The following is a 26,310-nucleotide window of genomic DNA, read 5'->3' as shown; positions in this document are numbered from 1 at the left end:
TAATATTCCCTTTTAAAACTTCGACTAATCTTTTTTAACCTTAACTTAAAAAAGTTGATTTCATTTGACCAAACTAAAAGGAATAACACATTCTTCCAAATAGAATTTGAATCCATGAGCTGTGAAGCTTTACTTTTAAAGTTGTCAAAAACAAACGTATTGTTACAAGCCTCAGCTTCTTACGAGCTCTATTCGCACATCCCCAAGACTCCCCAAAAAAGGTCTTCAAATTTTAAGGTGGGCTGCATGTGTGAATGCAAACAGCTGATATTTTCATTCTGACTTCACCCAGAATTTTTCCTGCCAGCCCCCTGGTAAAATTTTACATTATGAACCTACAACATCTCTTTTTGGTCTACTTTTACAGTTACTTTCTATGTAACTGTACTGTACTGTACAGAGGCCGTATATTGATGATCTGAGAAAGCAAAATGTCAGGTTTTGCTTGTACGGCCTTTCATGGCCTGGTATGATTTGTTGCTAATAGTGGCTTACTATAGTGCACACCAGCAACTCAGAATTGATATTCTACTACACTGCTACCAGGCAAGAGTTATACACTATCTCTGGAAAACCCCACATCATTGAAAAAGACTACAGTGTGCACTTCACGGATGGACATAGCCTACATAATGGACAGCTGTTGGGGGTGTCCTCCTGTCAGACTGAGTAGAGAATAACAATCAGATTGAGAGCAGCCCCAGTGCTCAGACACCTCCTCACCACTCTGAACAAACTGGCAGTAGCCTCTGTCTACATGAACCTGCCCTTAAGATTTTGCTGAGACCAGGAGCTCTTCACAAGTCTCCAGAGATGCTGCCAACCCTTCCTCCCTCCTCCTGATCCTCATATAGGGTTTTGCTGTCTCGCCCGTTAGTTTATTATTTTCTAAATAAAGACATGCCGAGCTGTCTCCTCTTTAATTTCAAGCTGCCCCAGTGTGAGAAACTGGAAGAAACAGAGGAAGGGATGGGGTGGAGTTTGGCAGGGTTGGAGTGGGCGGGTGCAGGAATTCACTGATGTGCAGGCTTACCTTGGCTGTAAAACTTTAATAAGATGCATTGAGGGATGGATGATGGGGTTTACGGAGTAAGTGAGAGAGAAGGTGTGTGTGTGTTAAAGAGAGCAAGGCATACTGAGTGGATGTGTACCTTTCATTGCTCAGCTGAGCAGAAAATCATTACTGATGGAGCGCCATCTTTAAGGGATTTCCCCACTGCTGGGATTGATGGGGAGGGATGGAGGAGGCGAGCCTCTGGAAATAGAGAGGGAGGGAATGGGGTGGTACCAAGGTTCAAAGACACAACAGAGAAAGAATGAAAGCTGAGGGTTTGTCGCTTTGGCACGGCTGGAGGTGGAGCTCCAGGGTCAAAATGGTCAGTCTGATGGTTCGGTTTGTCTTTCTGCCTGTAGAAAAAATTGGTCTAAAGACGAGTACAAACAAGCACATTTTTTTTTGATTGCCAATAAAATTTGTATTGAGCGTCCATTGAAAATGGACCTTTTTAACCTTTTTAAGTTTCTAAATAATCCAGTAAATTATCTAACACCTCTACTCTCTATATGGATTAGCTTTGATTTGCTACAAGACTAAGCTGTCTCAAGTTTTAGTAATAATACTGTATTTGTTTCAGCTGTGTCAGACCACATTTGTGTAAACCAATTGTGTGAAATTTAAAAGTTCTGGGCAGATACAAACCCATTAAAAAAAAACCTACTGTGAATACTGTAAACGCAAACAGGATGTGATCATTTGTCAAACAGTGATTCCCCATAATGTATTGAAAATAGCACCAAAACAACACATTAAATGTCCTAACAAAAATACAATCATTGGTTTAGGAGAAAGTAATGCTCCATTTGAATTTTATGCATTCAACATGTCTCAAAAAGTTAGGACAGAGTAATTTTTTAATGCTCTGTTTCCTCATCTCTTCTGGCAGTCACTCCTGTGATTCCCATTGGCTACATGAGACAAGAGCTGTTAGAACGCTGTAATCATAGCAGGCATATAGAATGATCCTCTAAATACATAAATATAATCTGTTCACCTATTTGCAAAGAGTTTAAAACAGCATTACTGAAAGTCAATACAACTCACTAAAACAGAGATTTAAAATGTTCAAATTGGTTTGAACATATTTCTGTCTTAGGTGCAAGGTGCTTATGCTCAAAGCCTTCAATGACTCTCGTAAGTTTCACACGTATACAGGAGATATGGGCTTCTTGGGTCAAAGGAAATGTGTACCCTTTAAAAGCATTACACACCACCACAAACAGGTGGCAGCGGAGGGAAATGTCCCATGAATTGCAACGCAGAGAGCAGGTCATAGGCTGTTTCCGAAACGGCCTGCTACATACTACTTACTAATGTAGTAGGCAGTAGGTATTACCTACTACATACTGCATTTGAATTTAGTATGTAGTATGACTGTTCTGTCCGATCTGTCATGCAGCATGCTGAGCCAGACTTCGCTGGATTTCCGGTTTCGGAAAGCGGAAGTAAACAACGGCGAAGCCGATAAATAAAAAGCTTATTTAGCATCCATTTATGATTTAAAAATTTAGGAAGTGGTTTATATGTAATTTGATAACTTTCACAGCACCCAAAAAACGGATTTCCTCCCGTCAAAAAATTAGGAAAAAGAAAAAGCAGAACGAGCGCTGTGCATTATGGGAAACAGTACGCGAGGCAGACTGATCCAATGCACACTGAGATATTTTCCCGAATCAGTAGACATCCGGGGAGTTTTGGCATACTGCAGATTTTGCTCTTGTTCACATACTACTTACTACATACTGAATTTTGGACATATCAGTACGTACTGCTAGTATAGTAGGCGATTTCGGAAACAGCCATACAGTGTCACAGTCCATCCGGGTCCATCTAAAGGAAATCACAACACCATTAATTCCTGATGAACTTTGGATGACAAGGCATGTGCGTCTTTAGTCAACTAAAAGTTTAAACGTTGTCACCTTCTCAAGTCGGCACTGGAACGACCAGTTGGTTGAATAAATAATTGATTTTTTATAATAATTCATTATATAATACATCATTGTAGGCCCAGAAATTCCAATCATGGCGCAGCCACCTGTGATGTTAAATTTCCATTTAAACTGTTAAAAATGTTGCTTTGAAACAAACCTTAATTATGACCATCTTCACTGTTAGTTTACACTTTGATCACTTACCACAAACACACATTCATTCAGCTTGGCTAACACACATAAAAGCCATTGCTGCCTGGAAAACTGCAGGGAGCAGCACCTTTGTAGTTCAGCCCTTTAGAGCCTGCCCCTCAATATGACGCCAACACCATCAGCTGTGCACATGCTAAAAGCTGCGGCTACAGCTTCATGGATCTCTGTATGTATGCAGGTCAGTGATCATGCATGCACATAAATAAAAGGAAACATATACATGCCTTTAATGATACTGCTGCTGCTGAGTGCATATAAGTTATTTCACTCTCTTGCTCATATTTGTAAGGTTGTATGATGCAGACAAATTACAGGAGTATCTCATTATCTACGTATTTGTGCTGTAAACAGTGTGTGAACCTTAAGACAGAAACACTGATACAATTTTAATGGGGATGCTGCAGTGAAGGCTCACATGACCATCCCCCCCTATATTATGTTCATTCAAAACAAATGTAACTGCATCTCCAAACTCCGATCCCCAGCTTCTATTGTTGGAACAAGTAATATCAACACCAGCACAAACAAATGTTTTTTTTGTGTCTTTAATGCACACACTCCTCTCTCCTTCTGCAGCCTTTACTTTAATAACTGATGTGTAATTCACTCGTTAAAATGTTGGCACATTCATCTCCCCTCGCTTGTCTCTTGACGCAGGGTGAACTTCAGAGCAAGCTGTTACATAACACTGCATATATCTAAGCCGGGTACTTTTGAAAAGAGGCTGGAAAGAGCAGCAGGTTTACCTCACAAAACCTCATCATACATACATACTGTGAGCAGAATCTAAAGCTCTGGAGGCTCTACCGTCTGCTGGCGTCACAGCATATATTATAACATTTTTTATACCCTGCTGGCTGCCAGTTGCAACAGCAGCTTTTTTCATGTAATAATTATATGCTGAAGCGTAAATATTTTATTAGCTTCTTTTTTGAATCTAGATAAAAAAAATGACCACTGCTCCCCCTGAAACTAAAAGTGAAACGGACATTCTGCAGACACAGACGTGTGAAACAGACCCTTACAAAACAGCACTCCCTGTGGGTGCATCTTTTTGTATGAGGGTGAACACAGCTCAGTGAAGGTTGGGGAGCCACAATCCTGCAAAACAGCGTTGGTGGTCTGTTTGAAATCCACTGACTATCCATTGCCAGGCTTCTGACTGGTACCAGGAAGAGGGATCACATCAGCCTTGGCTTCCCTCCACTGGCTTCCAATTCACTTCAGAATTGATTTTAAGATTTTGCTTTTTGTTTTTAAGTCTCTGAATGGTCTGGCCCCTCCCTATATAACTGACCTCCTGAGCCCTTACAAAACCTCCAGGCCTTCTGACATGGGTCTCCTGGCAGTTCCCCAGTCAAAATATAAACTGAAGGGCGACTGTGCTTTTAGTGTAAAGGCCCCAAATTTGAGTTGACTCTCCAAGAGGTTTTACCTCATCTGTTGTTTGAATGATGGTTTCGGAGACAGTGTTGTAGTCGTGTCAAATTCAAGTCAAGGGATTAACCTGGCTCATGGTGAGACTGAGGTGATGCATCTTTGCCGTGTGCATCCATCCCCTGGAATAAAGTATCTTTGTATTTTTACAGTGGTAAGAAAACTTTGTTCATTCAAATAAAAAAACATCTGATTCTTTCTGCATAAATGTCAATTTTAAACTTGAGAAGATCTAAAGTGTCATCATGTTGGACTGATGATGCTTGTTAAAGACAGAGGTTCACTTATTTTCTTCTGCTGTAATTTTCCTCTAGAGAGGTATGAGTTATTGTAATGACACATGATGGGTCATCATCTATAATTCTATTACAGTTGGGGAAAAAAAATCAGTTTGTGATGCACCTAAAAAATTTGCCTTTTTCAATATTGTAACCCCCCCAGTCTGGAATACATTTATGCGCTGGTTGGAGAGTGCAGTTTAATTCGTCACATACAAATATCCCACATGTGCTTATGTAAAAAAGGAAGAGCCGTGTGTGGAAATCTTGACAATTCAATCACCATCTTAGCTACGTTGAAGGGTTTGGCATTGTCTTGGCATAGATCTTGGTGTGATTTTCTTGCTGTGTGAAACTGGGAAGGCATTAATGGCAAACATTTGTCAAACACTCAGTGTTCAGATCTTGCAATCATCATTTCTTCTGAGTGCAGAAAGGACATGTAAGTATTAGAGACATTACCTTGTTTCAAATATGTACTCAACACTGGTAATTATACTCACTAGACTGTGTGGGAGTGAACCATTGGAAATATTAATAAATAAGACAGAGCAGGGTTTTCCTCTACTGTGCCACCAATCTGTCTCCTTTTTAACTCACCTACACATGTGCAAGTTGTTTTGGACTTTTGAATTAGTCTCAAAAGACAAACAACACACTCAGCCCAGTTATACAAAATATTGTAATTGGGTGACATCTGCTGATCACTAGATATTCCTAAGGAGTTTAATTTGAATGTCAGGCTCGCAGCTGTGAGTCAGAAAATGTCTCAACAGTTGTTCCATTATTCACTGTCAGAGCCGCTCCAGGATTTGTCTCTTGGTGACATGATCACTACAGTCTGTCTCGAGACTGATCAGCCTGAAACCTGTTAAAATTCACAAATTAAAATTCAGCTCTATGATGTAACTACAAAATACACATGTGCAGATTTTTTAAAATTGTATATTGAATTATGCTTCAGGCAAGGTCAACGCCTCTATATGTTCAGGAAATGTATTAATTAGCATAATGTTTCAAATATACCACTAGCTCTGCACTTTGATGCTCATTTTAAGTGAAAGCAATAATGAAGCATGGTTTAAGCTGATCAGGCAGGACCTTCTCCTACTCCATTTGTCTCCGAATGATCAAGAAAAAGACATAAATCATAATGTATTATCTGAAATGCTGCTTTGAAACTGGAGCAGTTGTACTGGAGCTTGGGAGCTCCCTCACACTTAATGAGGCAGCTTGTTAAAATCTTATGTAACAATGAGAAATTTGGTGAGAAGCTATTGAAATGCAAATATCCTCTTGTTCTCCTTTGCTTTATATTCCACTGTAAAGAGGATTCAACATATAGAATCCTATACCATTTGAAGCAAAGACACTGTACTGTGTTCATTAGCTGCAGGATTTGTGTCATGCAAAGTTAGAGAACACATTTAAACAGAACTTGCATGGTCTTATACAAATTAAAAGTATACACAACTTTTGATTCTTTTGGGGGTTTTTTTCATCATGGACAATGTGGAACGTAGGGGTTAAACACTTTTAAAATGCTTCCCTGGATTCAGCTTAAAACATTATAATTCAATACAAGAGAATAAATAAGGTTTCAGTAAAAGGTGATTAAGGAACAAACATGAATAATAAAAAAGGCATTGAGTAGCCACAAACACCTCTACAGAACAACAACTAACTTAAAATCAGAGGTGTATAGGATACAAACAGAGGAATGTGGTGATACGGGACTAACTTTTTTATAAAAATTCATAAAAAGCTTAACTGTTAAAGAGGACAACTGATGTTCTCTGGGATTTCACTTCAGCTGCGTTTGCCTCTTTTGTTCTCCAGCGAGACAGTTTCCAACATTCAACCAAAGCCCACTCAAATTTGAATAGCTCATAATACTCCAGCTTTGAAAGGTAACCAGAACACTCTTGTTCATGGCCCACAACTTCTTCCACCACCAAAATGACTAGAAGTTGTCACCTTCGCTACTTGGGGCCATAATTACCAGTAATATAAACGTATTATTTAAAGCTTTGTTATTGTTAAAGGCCTGGAACGCTGGTCATTTCTTGTTTCTAAGCTATAATCCAGCCAGCCACCACTAGTGGCTGCTGCCATAATGCTACACTGCTCTACTAACTGGATGTAAACAGGCACAGATGAAAGGTGGCATCTCCTAGCACAATAAGGTTGGGCTGTATTTTGATCTAGTAAATAGAGTTAAAGTTGTGCGTTGGCTGTGTCTAGTTAAACTGGCAAATAACCACCCAACCTGAGCATCAAGCACAGGTCGATGACATCAACCTGCAAGGAGGACTGAAGTGCTAGCTCTGCTAACATTAACTACATGGCAGACCATTTTGATAGTATTTACTGCAGACTCTGTGATAGTGTTTTTTTTTACATCATTATATAAATTGTGCACCATTTTGACTGTTTCTTGAGGGGCACCTGTAGACTAGTTGGTTAGATAGTATTAGAATTTCTGCTTAGAAAATGAGTTGATCATTTGAAGGCAGAACGGTCTTAAACTGATGCGTTCAGGGTTTAAAAAGTATTGTGCAGTTGAAAACAAATGATGTCAGTATCAGCCCACTAACACATGGGGCTTTCTTTGATTGAAACTCTAAATATATAATTCATATTTAATGATTATATTGCTAACATATGAATTGCTTTGTTAACGGGACAAAAGATGTGGATAACAAAGGAAAAGGTAGACGCTGAGCTCCTTCTCTTCAGATATTTGAGGGAAAACAACCATTGAGATTATTTTCTAGAACATACAGAGTGATATATCTCATGCGTGCTGTAGGTCAGTGGCAGAGACGATTAGATTTTATATCACTCAGCACTCCCTCCTACATGCCACTGAAAGAGATGGAGACTGGGGACAGAAATGCTGATTGAAGGAGTAATGAGCTGTATGAGACAGCCATCTCCGCAGGGACCTGAGGACACACTCTGCTCCCCCTACTCCTACTCCTCCTCCCCCAATCTCCTTGGGAGCAGTATAGTAGTTTCCTCACACTAGATCCTCTTCATTTCCCCCCTCAAAGTTTAATATCAACATGCCCATTCCCACTGTCCTCCCAGCAGCCAGACACTTTTTTCTTCTTCACAGATCCAATTAGACTTTAGCCATCTTGTTCTCTGTTTGTGATAATCCCTCAATTTCCTCTTCATCTCTGCCCTACAGCTTTCCTGTTCTCCTGCCAACTCATCTGTCCACGTTCTCCTCTTTCAGGAACGTTCAGTTCTCCACCCATAGTTGTTGTTGCATCTCAAAGTTTGCAGTCTTTCCCCAACAAAAAGGAATTTCTTTCAAACAGTGTGGCCTAAAACCACAGGTGAGATGATCCATTATGACTGTTGCAGAATGTCTCACCTTTACCTTGCAGGTTTTGTATGTCTTTATCTGTTCACTCCTGACTTTGTCTTTTACTTTGAAACAAAACTTGTGGATGGCTCCCTCCAAATATAGAGTGAGTATTTTCCCCAAGTGAAGGAGTTTAGGTATCTCTGGGTCTTGTTCACAAGTGAGGGTAAAATGGCTCGTAAGATTAGCAGTCAGCAGCAATGCGGGCATTGTGTCAGACCATCGCAGTGAAGAGGGAGCTGAGCCTGAAGGCAAAGCTTTAGATTTATGATCTATGTTCAAACCCTCACCTTTGGTTATAAGCTTTTTGTAGTGACAGAAAGATTGAGATCTCAGGGACAAGCAGCCAAAATGAGTTTCCTCCAAAGGATGGCTGGGCTCAGCCTGATAGTTAGGGTCCAGAGCTCGGACATGCAAAGGGAGGTTGAAGTAGAGCTGTTGAATTGAAAGGAGCCAGTTGAGGTGGTTTGGGCATTTGATTAGGTTGCCTTCTGGATGTCTGCCTATGGAGGTTTTAACGGTGCGATTAACTGGTAGGAGATTTCTGGGTAGACCTAGAGCTCGCTGGAGAGATGATATAACCAACCACTTGCTTGGCCTGCTGCCACTGTGACCTGACTTTGGATAAGCAGAAGAAAATGGATGGATGAATGGAAAAAATGTGTTCAGTACATTTGAGCCAGGAAGGCTTGCAGCTATTTTATCCCAAAGTTGTATTTCTATGTTGTCTACTAAAGCAGAATCTCACAATGGAGTTTTTGTCCAAAGAATATGTAGCCATCCTGGCAGACTTTGTTCTAGGAATCTCCATGTAAGCTGGATCGCAAGCTGATCTATCACTTTGATCAGTACTGAAATATCCAAACAACCTACTGAACAATTAGAAACCCACCAACTTCTTTGAAGTCTGAACCCAAAGATCTTGGTGTTAGACGGTTAAAGTTTTAACCTTTAATCTGAAACATCCCAACTTCTACAGGATGGATTAGCTCAACATCTGGTACTGGCATTCTTGCTCTTCAGAGGATTGATCCGCATAGCTTTGAAATTCTTCTTACTTTCAGTCACAAGTTTACATTTTGGGTAATGAGTGACATATCTCAAAAAACTTAATGAACATTTCTCTGAAAATTGGACGCCATTCCTGCCCTTTCATGATGAACTGTACTAACTTTGTTTGATCTCTAAAATGCTCATCTAATGTTCCAAAAAATTTCTTTATTTTTCTGTTTGGTTTTAGACTAAACACCTGCAGCAATAAGGATGATCCCATAATCCTAAGCCTTGCTTTGTATTTGGTGCTAGTAACAAGAAAGAAGAGTGTGCTGAGATCAGATGACAGCATTTCACTGTGTGTATTCTAGTGTTAGCATTTAGCTCATGCCACTGCCATGGATAAGCAAAGACAAACGTGCCAATTTAGTCTCATCTGTGTACGAAATTACTCCAAATTGCTTCTTTGTACTGAACTGGATGAACTGTACGTCACATTTCTTCCACCTGAATATGTATCCATTGCATATGCATGATATTTTGCTCGCAGCCACATGCAGCATTGTGTCAGTATTTAAAAAGAACGAACAGTTCTGCAGCACATAGTATTGTACTGTTGCAAAATTAGATTAATTACATGATACTGTTAACTATACATACAGGAATGCATGATGGCTGCCAGCCGTCCTAGTTTTGGTTTGGTGCGTTGGCTCTGCACATCCTCAAAAGTAACGTGACACATGCGCCGGGTGCAGTTTGCTCATGAAGTCAAGTATTTTTATAGTTATGCTCATGACGCAGTCGGGCGCTTATGCAAACACAAGGTTAATAGCAAACATTTCTCTGGTCTAAGTGTCAGAAATCCAATTTAGTGATCACTAAAGAATGAACTTTTAATTGCATGCTTGAACAAGGGAAGTAAATGAGTTTCAGTCTCAGTGTTAGTTTTATTAAAGTGTAAAAGGTGGCTGCTGGTGCAGAATGTAATAATTATGTAGGAGGAAACTGTACAGTTAATACCAGTCAGATTTAAAGGTAATTTTGCAATTCAGCCCTTTAGGGAGGAATCAGGCAGCAGGGATGAAGCTCTGTGAAATGTAAAGCAGGCTGAGCCAACTCCTCAGCAAATTTCTGCTTCAGTCTTTTAATATTGCAACAACATCACCAGCCCTGCGCGAAGCAACAGTGAAAGTAAGATGCTGCTGTTCCCTCAAGGTGTGTGTATCACAGGTACTCTATTCAAAGTATTTCAAACCTTGTTAATCTAAATGTAAATCCTCAGCCAGACCAACAGCTTAATTTCAGTGTAACAATGTTAAATCAGTTTTTTTTCTGGCAGACGTGTAAAAAAAAATTTAATAACACAAAAACTGAAATATGTTCCCATCACAGACGAAGAACATAATTCATTTGGGGGAAATAACTTCACAGGCAAACCTGAGGCCATCTGTCTGTTCCTGACCTTCAAACTTGTCTTACCCACCTGTGTTTTGGATGGCAATGGAGACACAAACAGGTTGAGAGTTGCCTGAAATGAGCCAACTTAAAGCACTAAGCAGGTCATTAGGTAGAAAATGGATTATTAACTTTGGAATGATTGTAGATATCTTAAAACCACTGCAGTTTCAGCCACAATGTCACATTATGACATTCAACTAGAGAGGATGAAGTACCCGGAGAAATTGTGCAGACAATACATTTTTGATTAAAGACTTTAAACACTAAGTAGCAAGATTATGTTTCAACTGACATCAAAACGTACAGTATGACTTAAGCTAGAATTTTATTGATCTATGAAGGAGGGAGGGATTTTTTGTATTTAATTTTAACATTGATGAACAAATGCTGTAATGGACAGCAGGCTTTTAAAAAGAATCAGAGATTATTACACATCTTCACTGTAGCTCTTATTTTGGGGAGAGCAGTACTAGCAGGTCCTGGAAAACTTGGAAAACAGTTGACCAGTTTTCCAGTACTGGAAAACATCTGGAAAATGGGAGAAAAAGTAAAATGTCCTGGAAAATCATGTATTGTGCTGGAAAATGATTCCAACGTGACTGCGTGCGAGAGTCCTATATTTAGTTAAAGAGTGCTAGTAGGAGTGCAAACTCCCGATAGTGAAAACAAACGGAACAACAAGAGCGACACAGCTTCACAGAAACTCCACGTTGTAGACATCGCTGATCACAAAGACATCTCCTCGCAGGAAGACAATTTAAATTTTAGTAAATCTGATCTTCAAATACAGAGTGCGTCTTGTAACACGGTGCGATTTTTCCGGAGTTTACGGTAACTCAAAAACATTTTTATCTAAATGTGACATTTGCTTTGTTTTATATTGACCACTTTGAATATCCATGATAAAGCAGGTATATTTTGAGTTTGAGTTGATTTGAGAAACATTTCTGGCCATTTTTGTCATTCACTTCTATTTAGGTGAATTAATGCATTGATCCTCTGATTATTATTATTATTATTTATTTATTTATTTATTTATTTATTTCAGTAAGGCAGCTTCCAGATTCCTTTGCTGGCTCTTTTGTTTTTTACTTTTTTAAGTATGTAAGAGATGATTTCATTGATAGCCATAGACTACATGTCTTTCAATGTAGACTTCCACTGAGAGGAACATATTAAACTTTTTAGGAACTAAATTTAGACTGTTATACCAGCTTGATCATCACTGAAAATGTCTTGGAATTTTTCTGGAAAAGAGTGGGAACCCTGACTAGTCACTAACAACTCAGACATAGAGGTTAAGGACTTTTTGTGAGACTTTACCCCTCCTTTGGATACAAAGCTGACAGACTCGTAGAAAGTCAATACAAAAAGATATCCAAGACTGTTAAAGCTGGCACAGCAGTCTCTCTTCATACCAGCAACATCAAGGCTGTCTTAGCAAGTGTTTTCTGCTGCTGGACTTATTTTGACCCGGTCGCGCTCCCAACTGAGACCAGACCATGTTAGAACAAGTAGGAAGAAAACTGGATGCTGAGACCGAAATATGTTTCTGTCCACTTCTCTATTTGCAACATTTCCACATTTTACAGTTTGAGCCTCGCTCTATATGATTTGACTATTTCCATGGAGATTTCTATGAGCCTGCTCTGCACGCGGATTTGTATTCATCAATATGTTCTGTTGCAATGCAATACTTCTCAGTTACATGCGTTATGCCTCTATGAAAGATGTATGATTTAGAGAAAAAAACACGTTTGATAATCTTGTGGTCATATGAAATATCTAAGTCTTTTAAATGAGGAATTTACATTTTATTCTGAAAATTTCCAAAGATCGATTACTTAGAATAATTTCTATTTGCGCTCTTGGCCTGTACGCATTTGTGTAGTAGTCAAGTCAAGTCAAATTTTATTTATATAGCACATTTTAAAACAACTGCCGTTGACCAAAGTGCTGTACAAGCTTAAAAACACAATCAATAAAAACAAATAGTTAAAATTATAATAAAAAAAGCCACAATAAATTAAAGCAAGATAAAAAAGTTGGATGTCTCACCCAACAGGTGCCCAATGTACTTTTTTTGGGTGTTTCGGGTCTGTTTTCATTATCCTACATACTAGTGCTATTAGTACTACTACTACTACAACTACTACTAGTACTACTACAACTATTACTATTCTACTCTTTTTTTTCCATGGTTAAAAAAAACTTGACATTAACATTTTTCAAACTCATACCACATTCTCAGTGTTCAAAGTTTTGCGTTGACTCATCTGAATGTCTTTCTACGTCTTGTTGACTTCAATGAAACTACAGCCAATTGTTTCTGTAGTTTGGACTAAATATATGAGCGCACTGTCTTCATCCCCTCTAACATAATGAGGATTTTTGAGCTTGAGTCATGTTTGTGGTTCACAGGGCTCTACATTGATCCTTGTTATGCCCTGGCCCTGTGGGCCTAACAATGATCCAACACATGAACCATAGAACCCACAAAAACAAATTTTAACACGTAACAAAAGGGATTTAATATAAAACCACAAAAAGGGTTAAACAATTCAACAAAGATGTACTATATTCTAACAGGACACAACAAAACAAAAACACACACAAATCCCTTGAAGGAGAGGCAGCTGGACAGCAGTCCCCAACTCAATGGCCTCCCTCTGACTGCAGGCAGCTGCAAACTTTAAAGCCCACAGCCAGGTGAACCTCTTGCCTCAATCAAGAGGCTCCTGCAGAGAAGGTGATGGAGGGGGAGGGACAAAGAACAATACATACAGCCGTAATGTCCTTTAACATATAAAGAACCCCTGGAGTGGTATGTTTTAACACTGGAGAATAAGACTTTGAATGCACCTCTGGTTACTCAAGGCTGATTTATACTTCTGCGTCTCCCCTACGCAGCAGGGGCTGACGCGGACATGAGCCATACTTGTGCGTCGGTGTGTCCGTGTCGCGCAGCAATTCTCCGCCGAAACGCCTGAGGGCAGTGCGGTCTCTCTGATAGCCGGCCGCCTGCTTCCGGTCCCGCTACGATCTCTGTTTACTTTTCCACAGAGTTTCAGAGCGTGTTATGTTAATCTACAGCTGATACATGTTGCTGTTTATCATACAGACATGCAGAGGTGGGTAGTAACGAGTTACATTTACTCCGTTACATGTACTTGAGTAGTTTTTTCAAAAAATTGTACTTCTGAGAGTATTTGTTTTGCAGAGTACTTTTTACTCCTACTCAAGTACATTTGTGTTAAAAAATATGTACTTTTACTTCGTTACATTGGGCTGTCCAGTCGCTACTTTTACCGTTCCTTTTTTTCTACATTTTATATTGATTTATACTCAGCCGATCTCTCACGCAGCTCCTTCTGATCCAGAGCTATAAATAGCCTCAACACTGAATGAACGGAGAAGTAGCTCCGCCCCCGCCTCCACCTACAGCTGAGGAGAGAGGCTGCGTAATACCTGCGTCCCCTTTGGAGGAACATGTTTACCCTGTACCCAACATCCGGACTCTCTCATAACTTCTAAATGACGAGGAGAAACAGTCACATTATGCGCTGCTTACTTTGTCTATACGGTGGAAATCTTGAGCTTATAGAACAATTAAATCTTAAAAACATGTCATGGTGAGTTATCAGTTAGGTAAGCTAAGGGTCAAACTGGTTAATATTAAATCTTAAAAGCATGTTATAGTTAGTTATCAGTTAGGTAAGCTAATGATCATACTAGTTAATATTAAATCGTAAAAGCATGTTATAGTTAGTTATTAGTTAGGTAAGCTAATGATCATACTAGTTAATATTAAATCTTAAAAGCATGTTATAGTTAGTTATCAGTTAGGTAAGCTAATGATCATACTAGTTAATATCAAATCTTAAAAGCATGTCATGGTGAGTTATCAGTTAGGTAAGCTAAGGATCATACAGGGTAATATTAAATCTTAAAAGCATGTCATGGTGAGTTATCAGTTAGGTAAGCTAATGATCATACTCGTTAATATTAAATCTTAAAAGCATGTCATGGTGAGGTACAGTTAGGTAAGCTTAGGATCATACTGGTTAACATTAAATCTTAAAAGCATGTTAGAAATGTTGGAAAGTAATCTAAAGTAACTTATAAGAGCAGTAAGGTAGCATGCTAATAAAAACAGCTGCTTCTGAAGCCCAACAGTCACCTCAGAGAGATTCTTCAGGACTGAGTTCATGGCCTTTTTAAACACTTCCAAGTTGTTTTAGTATTTTCAAGTTATGTTTTTAAGTAAGATGTACTGAAAATAAGTTAAAGGTTAAAAAAGAAAGTTTGGAAGGCATAGATACATTTTTTATTGTAATGTTGGAGTATTAATGTTCTGGAGTTCTGATGACATCTTAGACAGTTTGAAGTTCTAGCTTGTTTTAAAAAATGAAAGCGGGTACATTAGTTTGTGCACAGTGCAGCTTCTCTTTCTTTAATGTTTGAAAGTAAACCATGCCTAACAGCATTCATTTTGGCATTTTCCTATTTATGTCACTTTATTAAAGGCAGTGTGCACTTCACATTGTTATTAGCATTTCCAATACAGTACAATTTTATATATGATACTACTCACAAGTTACTCATTACTTGAGTAGTTTTTTTTTTAGGTACTTATTTACTCTTACTCAAGTACTTATTTCTATGAGTACTCTTACTTCTACTTGAGTAACATCATTAGAAAGTAACAGTACTTTTACTTGAGTACTGTTTCGGTTTACTCTACCCACCTCTGCAGACATGATTACATGAAGAATAGAGAGGAGGAGATGAAATACACGGCCGATGTGCGGCCGATGTCCGGGATCCCGGAAGTGTTGTAAATGCGGGAAAGACAAAGCCGCCGAGCGGACCAATCACAGAGCTTGCGGTCCGCGTCGGCTCTACGGGGAGTTACATTTTGGAGGAGGTGCACGTCAGCTACGTGCGTAGGCCACGGCGTAGGTACGGGAGCTACGCGGACCCCCGGCGTAGGGTACGCTGTTGATTCAACGCAGAAGTATAAATCAGCCTTCAGTCCCCGGCTGCATTCAGTCTGTGTTTTTACTGAGATGAGTGAGTTTGAGGTGAGACAGGAGTGCTGGCAGATCTAAGGAGATAATGTGCCACTCTTGATAAAAGCTTTTTCTGCTGAACCCAGGGCTCATTCAAACTTTTCCACCTCAGAGCAGCATCTCACCTCGTTTCAGACTGTAAAATGCAGTTTTTGATCTGTCTTTGCAGTGTAGAATGAATATTTACTTTAACCTGAGGAAATACACGGAGCTCTGTTGAATGAAATATGCAAACATCTTTGTCACAACTGGTACCCATGCATTTGCATTACTCTGACCTTCTAAACGCACAACCACATACTTGAAAACAGACTGATTAATGTTGGTACCTACACACACAGCAGCCTGATTTACATTTGTATAGCTTGCAGCATTGTCATTTACATGTGAAACCCTCACACAGTGTAAAGGGAGGTGAGCAGGGCTTTCTCACCTTGATCCTACAAATCTACATCAATTCCTGGCAGTTAGCAGCAATATCTGCAAATTCCTGTTAATCTGAACTTCCACAACAATTCACAGTGACGATAGCTGCCGAAAACCCATCTTTTCATTCTGAGTTTGTCTCATTACTAAGCAGTAAATGTATTCACCTGCTGTAGTGGATTTTTTGTTGTGGTATCTGAAAATGTAAACAAGCGGGAGGAAAACATTTCAAGTTCAAGTGCGTACTGCTTTGAGTTTTAGTGTCTGTCTTATCTGAGTGTCTTTGTCGGTTTTTAATCATTAAGGAGAACGAATCAGGTCTTTTCTCAGGAGTGTCGTGATCAAACAAGACACTTCTGTGACCAAATATTGTTTCTTTGTCTATCCTTCATGCCTCGGGTATCTTACCTCTCCCAGCACAGAGGTTTGAGTGTAAACACACAGCCCCCGAACGACCTCCTGTTTGGTCTGTGCTCTGTTTACTTTAGCATGTTTGTTTGATTCTTCCAGACTTCATTTTTACTTAATCATCGCTTTCTCTGTCGGGGGATTCACCATACCCCTTTTTTTTTTTAGAAACTCAGACAAAATCTAAATCAACAAATATAATCTGTGGTTGAAACTATACTCACAAAACAGGGCAAGATTGTTTATAAAGCAGCATTCAGTGCTTTATAGAGTAAAAAACAAAACAAAACAATAACAGTAACAGCATAATAGGAATATGACATCAAGAAAACAAAGGGAAAATACTTTTAAGTATAAGATCATTAGATAAAAAATAAATAAAAATATAGCAAGATATTTGAATGAATTGGGCGATCAAGATTGTCCAACTGACTCTCTGAGCCTAGCAGTGCTATAGAGTTCTGAAGTCCCGGACTACAGAGTCTAACCATCACAACGGATGCAGATTCACCTGCCGGTCTTGCCTCAATCAAAATGGATTGTGTAAAACAATCTGCCTGTGAACGTCTTCCTTTAGATTCAGGCTCACAGTTTGCTCTGTCTGTGCAGACAGACGAGTAGAGATGCAACCATTAGAGATTTTAATGGCATGTTTACGGTCTCAGGAACAATCAGTCACAATTGTAAGCGTTATTTAGCATGAATCAATTTTACAACATAACTAATGTACAGTATATAATCATACACACATTCTTTAGAAATGTTAATGTTTTATTTATAACCTTTTGTAACAGAATAATTCAAGTCGGATGTCTATGTATGGCACATGAAAAGAGCTTCACAGACAGAGGCAAAATAAAGCAGAGTACAAAGACTCTAAAGACTGTGATGATCAAAGTCAAAACACTTTCATTAGAATATCACATATATCTAAAAAATCACATATTTAAAGCGCTTTAGGTACATCCAAAGGCCAGAGAAAAATGATGCGCGTTAAGGTTTGCTTTGAATAAATATATGGATTGGGCACATCTGATGTGAAGAGGCAGTTTGTTTCACAAACTAATCCTGAAACTAAAAAGCCGTGGTCACACCTGAGATTCCGCCTAGCCTGAGGGACAAGAAGAGATTGTACATGGGACCTGAGTGATGTGCTGGTGTATAAGGGATTAAAAGTTCTTATGAATCATAGGGAGATTATAAATGGAGTGCCTTAAAAATAAGTATGGACATTTTGATATGAACCAACAAGGAACCAGTGGAGGGATACGAGGACAAGGGTGATGTGCTCCAGCTAAAGGGCACAGCTTAGAAATCTGTCTGCTGCATTTTTCACGTACTGAAGACCTGAGAGGGAAGACTGGCTGACCTTCATGTGGAGGGAGTTACAGATGTCTAAGATCAGATAAAGCATGGATTAGTCTTTCAGTGTCTTGTGAGTTTAAAAATAGTTTTCAAATAATGCAGAACAAAAAAATACAGATTTAAAAAAAATAATCAGATACATGATGGACAAATGAGGAAGACTTTAAATTAAAAGATGGAAAAAGTAGAAGATTAACTTGGTTGAAATTTTAGTCATGACTTGAGCAGATTTTTGATATTCCACATTCTATTTATTTATTTATTTTTTAAAAGGGACAGTGCATATTAATGAACATTTCAGCATAGCATCCATGTATATATGCCAGAGTTAGCCATAAGGTCAGGTCAAAACAGAGTTCATAACAAATGATAAAGATAAATAACAGATGGAAACAGTACATGATAGCATGACAATGAAAACAAAAATACATCACAAGAGCATACAAATTATCCAAAACTGCAAGTAAGCACATTAAAGTGCCGCTCAGCATAATCGAGAGATATATCCTGAGTTCGGCCAAAGGAACCACGGACATGGACCACCATATCAGTATAACACACAAGTAAAAATGCATACATTAAACCCCTAAAATATGTGAATACACACGCACACTCGCACACACACACACACACACACACACACACACACACACACACTCGCACACACACACACACACACACACACACACACACACACACACACACACACACACACACACACAGGGAGACGCAGACAGCACTGGATACAATTGAGTGATTACAGACCTGATGTGTCTTGAGCCGTCTTTTAAGATCGATTGTGAATGTGAATGTGGTAAGTGGGAATGCCCCACTTACCCCCCCAAGTAGACCAAGACTACCTTTATTGATACCCCAGTGTAAAAATTGTACTTATGTGGGTCAAAAACTGTCATCAACTTTCTTCCATCCCATTTTTCAACAATCTATTTTTGATACATTTTCACTTCTACACAACTGGTTGGAAGTAGCATCCTTATATTCAGTTCTGTACCAACTCAGTAATTCATCAAGTAACATGCTACAAAACATCACATATCACACAGTTATTATGTGTCACCTTGATGTATGGTATGACCACCCTTAGGTGTGTAATGCTGCATCAAATTTGATGAGTTTGGCTCATAAGCTGCAACTCTTTTCTAGCAGATTTTGCAAACGGGTGATTGGTTGTCTTGAACAACTCCCTTGTCATTCTTGGTGTCCCCACAATACCCCCAAATTGCCAGTTCCAATACAAAAAGATGTGTTGCTTGTCCCTTTGCCCTTGTAAATGAATGGATTGTAGTGTTATGTCTCTTTAAGCACAGCACATTAAGCAGATGCACCAAAATTGTAATTTTGTTTTCTCATTGTGCATTTATCCCAAAAAAAGAGTGAGAATCGGAACCCACAATGTAGCAGAGTCTTGATGACCTAAAACATGGTAAAAATTGAAACCGGTTACTTCCATACTCAAATAAATGTGTGAAACTCTTCACAGTAACCAATGCAGATTGTGGTTTTCATTGAGAAAGTTGTTGATCATTAAGACTTTCGAACAAGCTGTCCTGGTTCCAGTTTTTCCTCCTCTGTTTCTCGAGAGCCTGGCTCACTCGGGGTCCATGCTGTTCTTTAAAGAGACAATAAGTCACCCTGGTGTCATGTGGGATCTCATTATTCTCCAGCATTTGGAAAAACCTCTGAATGAGAATACCATAGCTAACGTCGCAGTGAGGCTGGATCAGTTGTAAGATGAAAATTCACAATCTATGTGTGATTTCTGTACTTTCGGTGCGTTGTTTGCTCCCAGGCGTGATAATGGATTCAGTTGTTAGTGTAGAAAACATAATTAAGAATGTTCCTGTTCTTAGGTAACCTTCATCTGAAAGTTTTATACATCTGAACGCACCTGTCAGGTCTTTTAGCCGGTTCAGAAACAGACTAAATTGATGTTTCTTTATGATCTTCAAAAGCAAAAAAGACCAACAGCAACCAGACTGATTATTTCTATAAAGTTCCTATATTCTTTTCCACATTCTTCATGGCAAAGATTCTTGGTGAGTGATACATGTTTCTGTTAAGAGTAAGAGGAAGAGGAAGAGGAAAAGGAAAAACAGGACACTTACTCACGTGCAGGAAAAACATCTGCAAAGAAATAAGAGATACTTCTTGTTCACAGTAGGTGCCAAAAATGACACAAACTAAGAGATCCTCACAGGAGCTTTTAAGGAGGCACTCATCAACAGATACATCATGTGTCTAATGATAGCATAAGAGAGTTAGGATAGATCAGTACAATGGATCAGTTAAATCTGCTGAGCTGACAGACAGCACCGGCTCAGCTTTTTTTAGTCATATTTTGTGACATAATCATTTTAACAGTGTGCTATCATACGATTTTACCCCCCTGTGCTGCTTGCAGTTGACTTGTGTCTGATGTTTGAGTATGTGCACACAAACACACACATAATGCTACTGTGTGATGACTTGCAGTGAACTCGAGCTCCAAGCTGTTAGTCTTTCAAGGCTCTGAGCACAAACCAGCTGTGAGTTACAGCTGGCCGAGCTGTCAGAGCTCTGCACACTGTAAACAATAACCTCCATGTCAGGCGTTTATGAAAAACTGTAAGGCCGTGTTTACTCCCGCCTGACTCTCTACCCTCCCACAATAACTCAGCCAAAATACACTTATCAAAGTGCTCAGAGGTTGTAACATTTAAAGCTCTCATTTTTCATTTGAGTGCTTTATCTGTTGATTGTCTCTTGCAGGTCATAAAACCTCGCTGTAGAGGCCAAACGTTTTTATTGCTTTGTCTAGCCTGTGAACACCCCCCTTTTTGCTTCCCAGCTCTTATCAGCTGTCTTTCTGTCTGTTTTTTTCAGGTTTTGTATGCAGAAGAGTGCCAAGCTGGTGCCAGGGGTGACGTTAGACCTCATTGAGAAGTAAGTGGCACTCCACCAGCATGCTGAAAAATCTCTGTCACAACTCTTTCCCTCTCACTATCTCTTTCTCTCAGGTGGGTGCAGGCTTGAGAAATCATTATCCTGTTTTCCTCCTGTCTGTCCCTCTCTGCGTCTCTCTTTCTGTCGGTCTCTTCTACTCGCCCCTCCTCATTGCCAGCCCTCTCTCTGTTGTTTCCCATCCTGCAGGTATAATTCTCAGCTTTTGCTTCCCCCTCAAAGCCAAAGCAGAACTAGTTTGGCAGATTTAAGGTTTCACATTTCTTCAATAAACCTCCAGGTGCCAAGCAACCAAGCAGGGTACATCTCTTGCTCTTAGGCACACAATCTCAGCTCTCAATACGGCTGTCATCTCCAAAGTTTTAATAGTTTCACAGAACCATCAGGGGTGGCATTGCGGGGGAGAGTTAAATGACACCCATAAACTAAGAAGTAGTAAGTAACTTAAAAAAGACTGTCACATCTCAGCAGAAAAAAGATATCTTGTAGGAAAGTACCTTGAGGTGCTGAAGTGCCTCAGCAGTCAACTAATAATATTTGCAAAAGGAGAATTATCTCAGCAGCTCTGTGAGCTTGATGATTTCAGTTTGTGAGCACATACACACAGGAACAAACACGCACATGTACACAGCTGTGTTGTTCTCTAAACTTTAATTCATTGTTGGCCAAGGCTTTTTGTAGAGAGAATACTCGCTGACCTGCTCTTACCTTTGCGTCTGTGTATGTGTAGGTCTTTTTGTGTGTCCTGTGATAACACAGTTACATTCCTGTCCAAACGAAACGCTTCACTTGCTCTACCTTTGAGAGAATGCTTAAATTCATCTCATCTCTGTCAGGGGAACAAAAGTGGGTTTGATAGTGCTGTGAATCCTGAAAGAGTGTCCTTTATGTACTGCACTACAGGGGCAGGCTCTTTTTTGAGACAGGCCTTTATTTCAAATGTTTCCATTTTCTGTGTCTACGTCTGTCATAAATCAGTCGGTAGGAATGTTCAAAAGCAACTTGTTTCCTCTTCTTTTAAATTGAAAGTTAAATTTTGACTGACCAGACAGTCTAAAGGGGAACAGTCAAAACTCAGCACATTTCATTCAACAAATATAAACATGAGATCACAGAGTCTGGGGATAAACAGGATCTTATTGGTTCACAGAGTGTCGATACCACCTTTGAGCCTTTGGTGATCCTTGCAGGTTAATGTCCATATGTCTGTGCTGGTGATGCATTCTTCAGGTCAGGGGTTATGTACTGTATTAACCAGACACATCCTATATACAACTATCTCTATTTACTAGATCAAGTTCAGGATTCTTTCCATTTCTTTTTGGTCTTATGTTAAGCTACTGTTGAGATCACCAAACACTATCTGCTCTGATATGAAATATCAAAAATATCCAGAAGCTCATCTTTAATTGAACCCCATCTTTAATTAAAATGATTCAAACTTGAAAACACTTTCAGAGGGTTGTGAATTTTATGTGAATACATTTTTGGCAGACAAATATAACAAACTACAGGGGAGTGAACCCAGAATTTCTAGCCACAGTTTGGGTTGAGGGTTTTTTGGATACCTCATGAGATCAGTTTTTAGAAATGTCTCTCTTCTTTTTTTCTGCTTTGGAACATTTTGGTCATTTCTTTCTTTCAACTTTCACAAAATACAAGCCACGCACAGATTGTTTTGGAACACCCTGAAATGATGATAATAGTGCATGCAAAATGGCTTACCATCAATGTAGAGAAGTCATTGTGAATGACAAACAAGCAAGGTGTTTTCTTTGCAGGGATTCTGCCTTCTGCCAGTACATGGATTCTTCCAGTATGTTTCTGTAGTAATGTGTCTTCCAGCTCGTAGTTTGCAGTTTGGGACTAAAATAAATACGTAAATAAAAATACATAGAGAAGATATAACATTGTTGTCCCTTAATTTGTCTGTGTCTCAGATTTATAAAGAGTTACAAATCTGTAATGTTTTACCTAAGAGCAGAGCAGAGGAAAATACTTTTCTTTTTAAAATTAATTGCTTTGTTCTCAGTTGCTCCTTCTTTTCACCCATTGTGGCTCCAGCTTGCCTCTGCAGCCTTGGGTTGGTTCTGATTTTTCTATCCAGTGTAATATTGACAAAGATTTTATCATTTCAACACAAAGTTTTGAGAAAGTTTTCAAGTATCAATAGTCTCTGCAACCCAAAAAGGGATAATATGACTCACCACTTCCACTTGAGTTTTTTAGTGTATTGAATTTAACAAATACGTCTGATAAAAGAAGTGTTATTCTCCTTATTTCCTCCTCTTTGAATGACTTTAACTTGTGCAATCATTGAGCAGAGAGCCTAGATGGTGAGAATCAACGTATTTCTTGTGTTTCTACCAGATAAATATGAATTATCATTCATTTCAACATGTTTTTCTCCCCACTTCATCATGTTGGTTCTTATTCATCGTTCTTTTAGTGAATTATATTTGACAGCTTACCTTCTTAACTTGCCCGCAGTGATATTTGTTTTATTCTTCCAGCCAGTTTTGACCATTCCTTCTCCTTCTCTGCTAAGCACCACTTCTCTATATGAGTATTATGCAGGAAATTGCCAGCACTGCACATATACATAGCTGCTGCCCACTGACTCCCAAGGCAGGATGGGAATGTGCCCAAGTGATGCCGAACATCTTTGAAGAAATAAGCCCCTCTTTTTCATTTGTCTTTCACTTTTATTTTACATTCTGCCTTTTCAACCCCCCCTACATCAGTCAGTGGGTTTGACAACAGTGAGGCTTTCCAGTCATGCTCAGGCTCCTGTGTCCTCCTCATCTTTCATCACTTGTCCCACCAGAATAAAGAGCCGGCTTCTGCGGAGAGTAAGAAAAAAGGTTGTTTATGACCCACTTGCTGGGAGGAGAGTTTCAGCACCCACAGACACTCACTGGTTTACGTCAGAGATAGCATTGAGGATAGGATTCTCAATGATCTCCTTCTTTCTGTTAGACATGAGTAAAACGCTGAACGGCAACATCAAAGACGGGGGGGTATGACAAAGGTTTCTGAATCACTCTATAGAGTCACAAAGGGCACTGAAATAAAAGAACAGACTAATTCTGTATGTGAAAGAACAGACAGATAAAAGGCATAAAAAGCAGAGTCCTATTTTCAGTCAAATGTGAAACTTATAAAAGGGAATAAAATTGAATATTAAAGTAAAGACTTATTATGAATTAGGACAAAAGCACAAGTATAAATAAAGAGAAGTAAAAAATAATATAAAAAGAAAACGGAAATGGTAATTATAAGCACTTTCATTTAGTTTCACATTTGTTTATTTATGATGCTGTTTATTTAAAAGTTTATTTAAGCAGAATGTTTTTTATTTGTTCCTTTTGATTTCTTATTTTTATTTTTGTATTAAAAAATGTTTTTAATTTTAACAACTTTAATATTTGTTTCTTTCTGCTCATCTTCCATTTTTCTCTCTTGGTTATCTTCACCAATCCTCTTCGGGTCAAGCTGATTAACTGGCTTTGTATAGGTCTTCAAACCAAGGCTATAAATATCATTGTACATAAATGAAGAATACACAGAAAAAACAAACAAATGGTAACAAACAACACAACAAAACAAAACAAAGTTACACATTTAAAAACCTCTGAACCAATAAACAGAAATTGAAAAACTTAATATAAAGTATCTTGGTAATATTGATCATAATGAATTCATCTTTTAATTATATTTTTTCACATATATGTTTTTTATCCCACATATACAGCTCCATGTGGATCATACCCTCAATTTAAAGTTGTCTGTCAAATAAAAACAATGCTTGATATTGATTCAAAGCTGCTGTTGGTGATATTGGTGGTTTTAATGAAACTAACCCATGCTAAAGAACACTAAACACAATTATTACTTAAAGTAGGTTTGATTATGTCTTAAAACAGTATATAGCCAAAGTAAATATAAACATTCTTGAAATATGCTGTATATATATATATATGGAAGGATTCTCAGGGCACGGCAGCATCAAAGTGCTGATCTTTCCTGCATTTGTCTGTTTGCTCCCCTGAAATTGGATTTGGGATGGTGTTGATTCCAAACCATATTGAAAAACTAATAAAAATCAAATTCATGAGATGAGATATGTGACCTTGAATTGACCAACAAGCATGGAAGTATGAAAGGTGCAATTTCATAAAGGTAGATAAATATATCCTTGAAGAAAAATGGTCCAATTTGAATATGTTAAAAAAAATAGAATTTGAAATAAATGATCTCCTCATGTCAGAGTTAAAAAGTGGTTGGGATAAACCGGTCTATTTTTTCTTGTTGTTTTAGCACACCTGAACAGCCATTTTTTTTTATTTAGCATGGCTTGGTGGGATCTCTGATGCTTAAGTTGCGGTTGTGCTCATTGCATGTCCGACATGCTGTCCAGAGGGCAAAAAGTTTGACTCAGCTGTTGTCCCTCAGACTTAAATAATAGATGGTCCCAGAGCTCATAAAAGAAGTATGCAACTAAACCCTTTTGCCATGTCACTTTCTGTTCTTTGAAGCTGGCAAGCACTCAAGCTAAAGTTTAGCGCAAAAGTCAAACACTTTATAAGGTATAAGTCATCAAAAGAACAAGTTTGTGACTGAACGAGACAGCTACTATCACAGTGATTATATACTACTGTATTGACAGTTTGCACTAATATCAATACTTCTGGGCATCCAAAATGAATAATTTGATTTAACCTGCACATAGTGCTTGTTCAGTCTCTGAACTCAGACCAACATTTGACACACTATGAATAGTAACAAGAGGCATTAAAATTATGATTTTCCTAAAATGGTTATAATGATCAAGAAGAACTGTGTGATGGTGTTTATCTTCAGTGTGCTCTCTGTCTGTATTTTCTCATTTTCTTACTGATTTGGTCATTGTGCTTTGCTGTGTAGCTTCCTGTCCGCAGTCCATAGGTCTGCTCCAGTCTTGGGGTAGTTACTACTTATGCATTACTAGTTACTTTTCAGCAGAGTAATACATTACTTTACTAATTTCTGCATTTACAATACTACATAACATCATCTGACTTGCACTGTCACTTAATTGTCATTAAAAATGTAAACTAAATCTTAAATGTCATTATCAGCACAAATCCCTATTATAAGGAGAGAATACACAAGCACTCTCTTTTTGTACTAGTACAATAAATGCAACAGCAAAGTTGTGAACATCAGCCCAAACAGAATTGTATGGAAAAAATGTGTCAAGAACAAGGCCACAGCATCAAGGTTGTAAAAGTTTTTTTTTAAATATTTATTCAGATTTTAATTTACGTTTTTTTGTTTGCTTGTTTTTAAT

General features: G+C 38.6%; 1 protein-coding gene across 2 annotated transcripts in view; it reads left to right on the top strand.

Annotated features, from left to right (window-relative positions):
- The window catches only part of rptor (regulatory associated protein of MTOR, complex 1), a 228,575-nt gene that overhangs the window by 98,224 nt on the left and 104,041 nt on the right, over window positions 1-26,310 (top strand). For both annotated transcript variants that reach the window (XM_034687742.1, XM_034687741.1), the window contains exon 8: window positions 20,901-20,960. In XM_034687742.1, the coding sequence (XP_034543633.1) occupies window positions 20,901-20,960 (60 nt within the window). The remainder of the gene's footprint in view (window positions 1-20,900; window positions 20,961-26,310) is intronic.

The sequence above is a fragment of the Notolabrus celidotus genome, chromosome 7 (assembly GCF_009762535.1).
Source record: "Notolabrus celidotus isolate fNotCel1 chromosome 7, fNotCel1.pri, whole genome shotgun sequence".
Taxonomy (NCBI): domain Eukaryota; kingdom Metazoa; phylum Chordata; class Actinopteri; order Labriformes; family Labridae; genus Notolabrus; species Notolabrus celidotus.
This window is presented reverse-complemented; position numbering and strand designations above follow the sequence as displayed.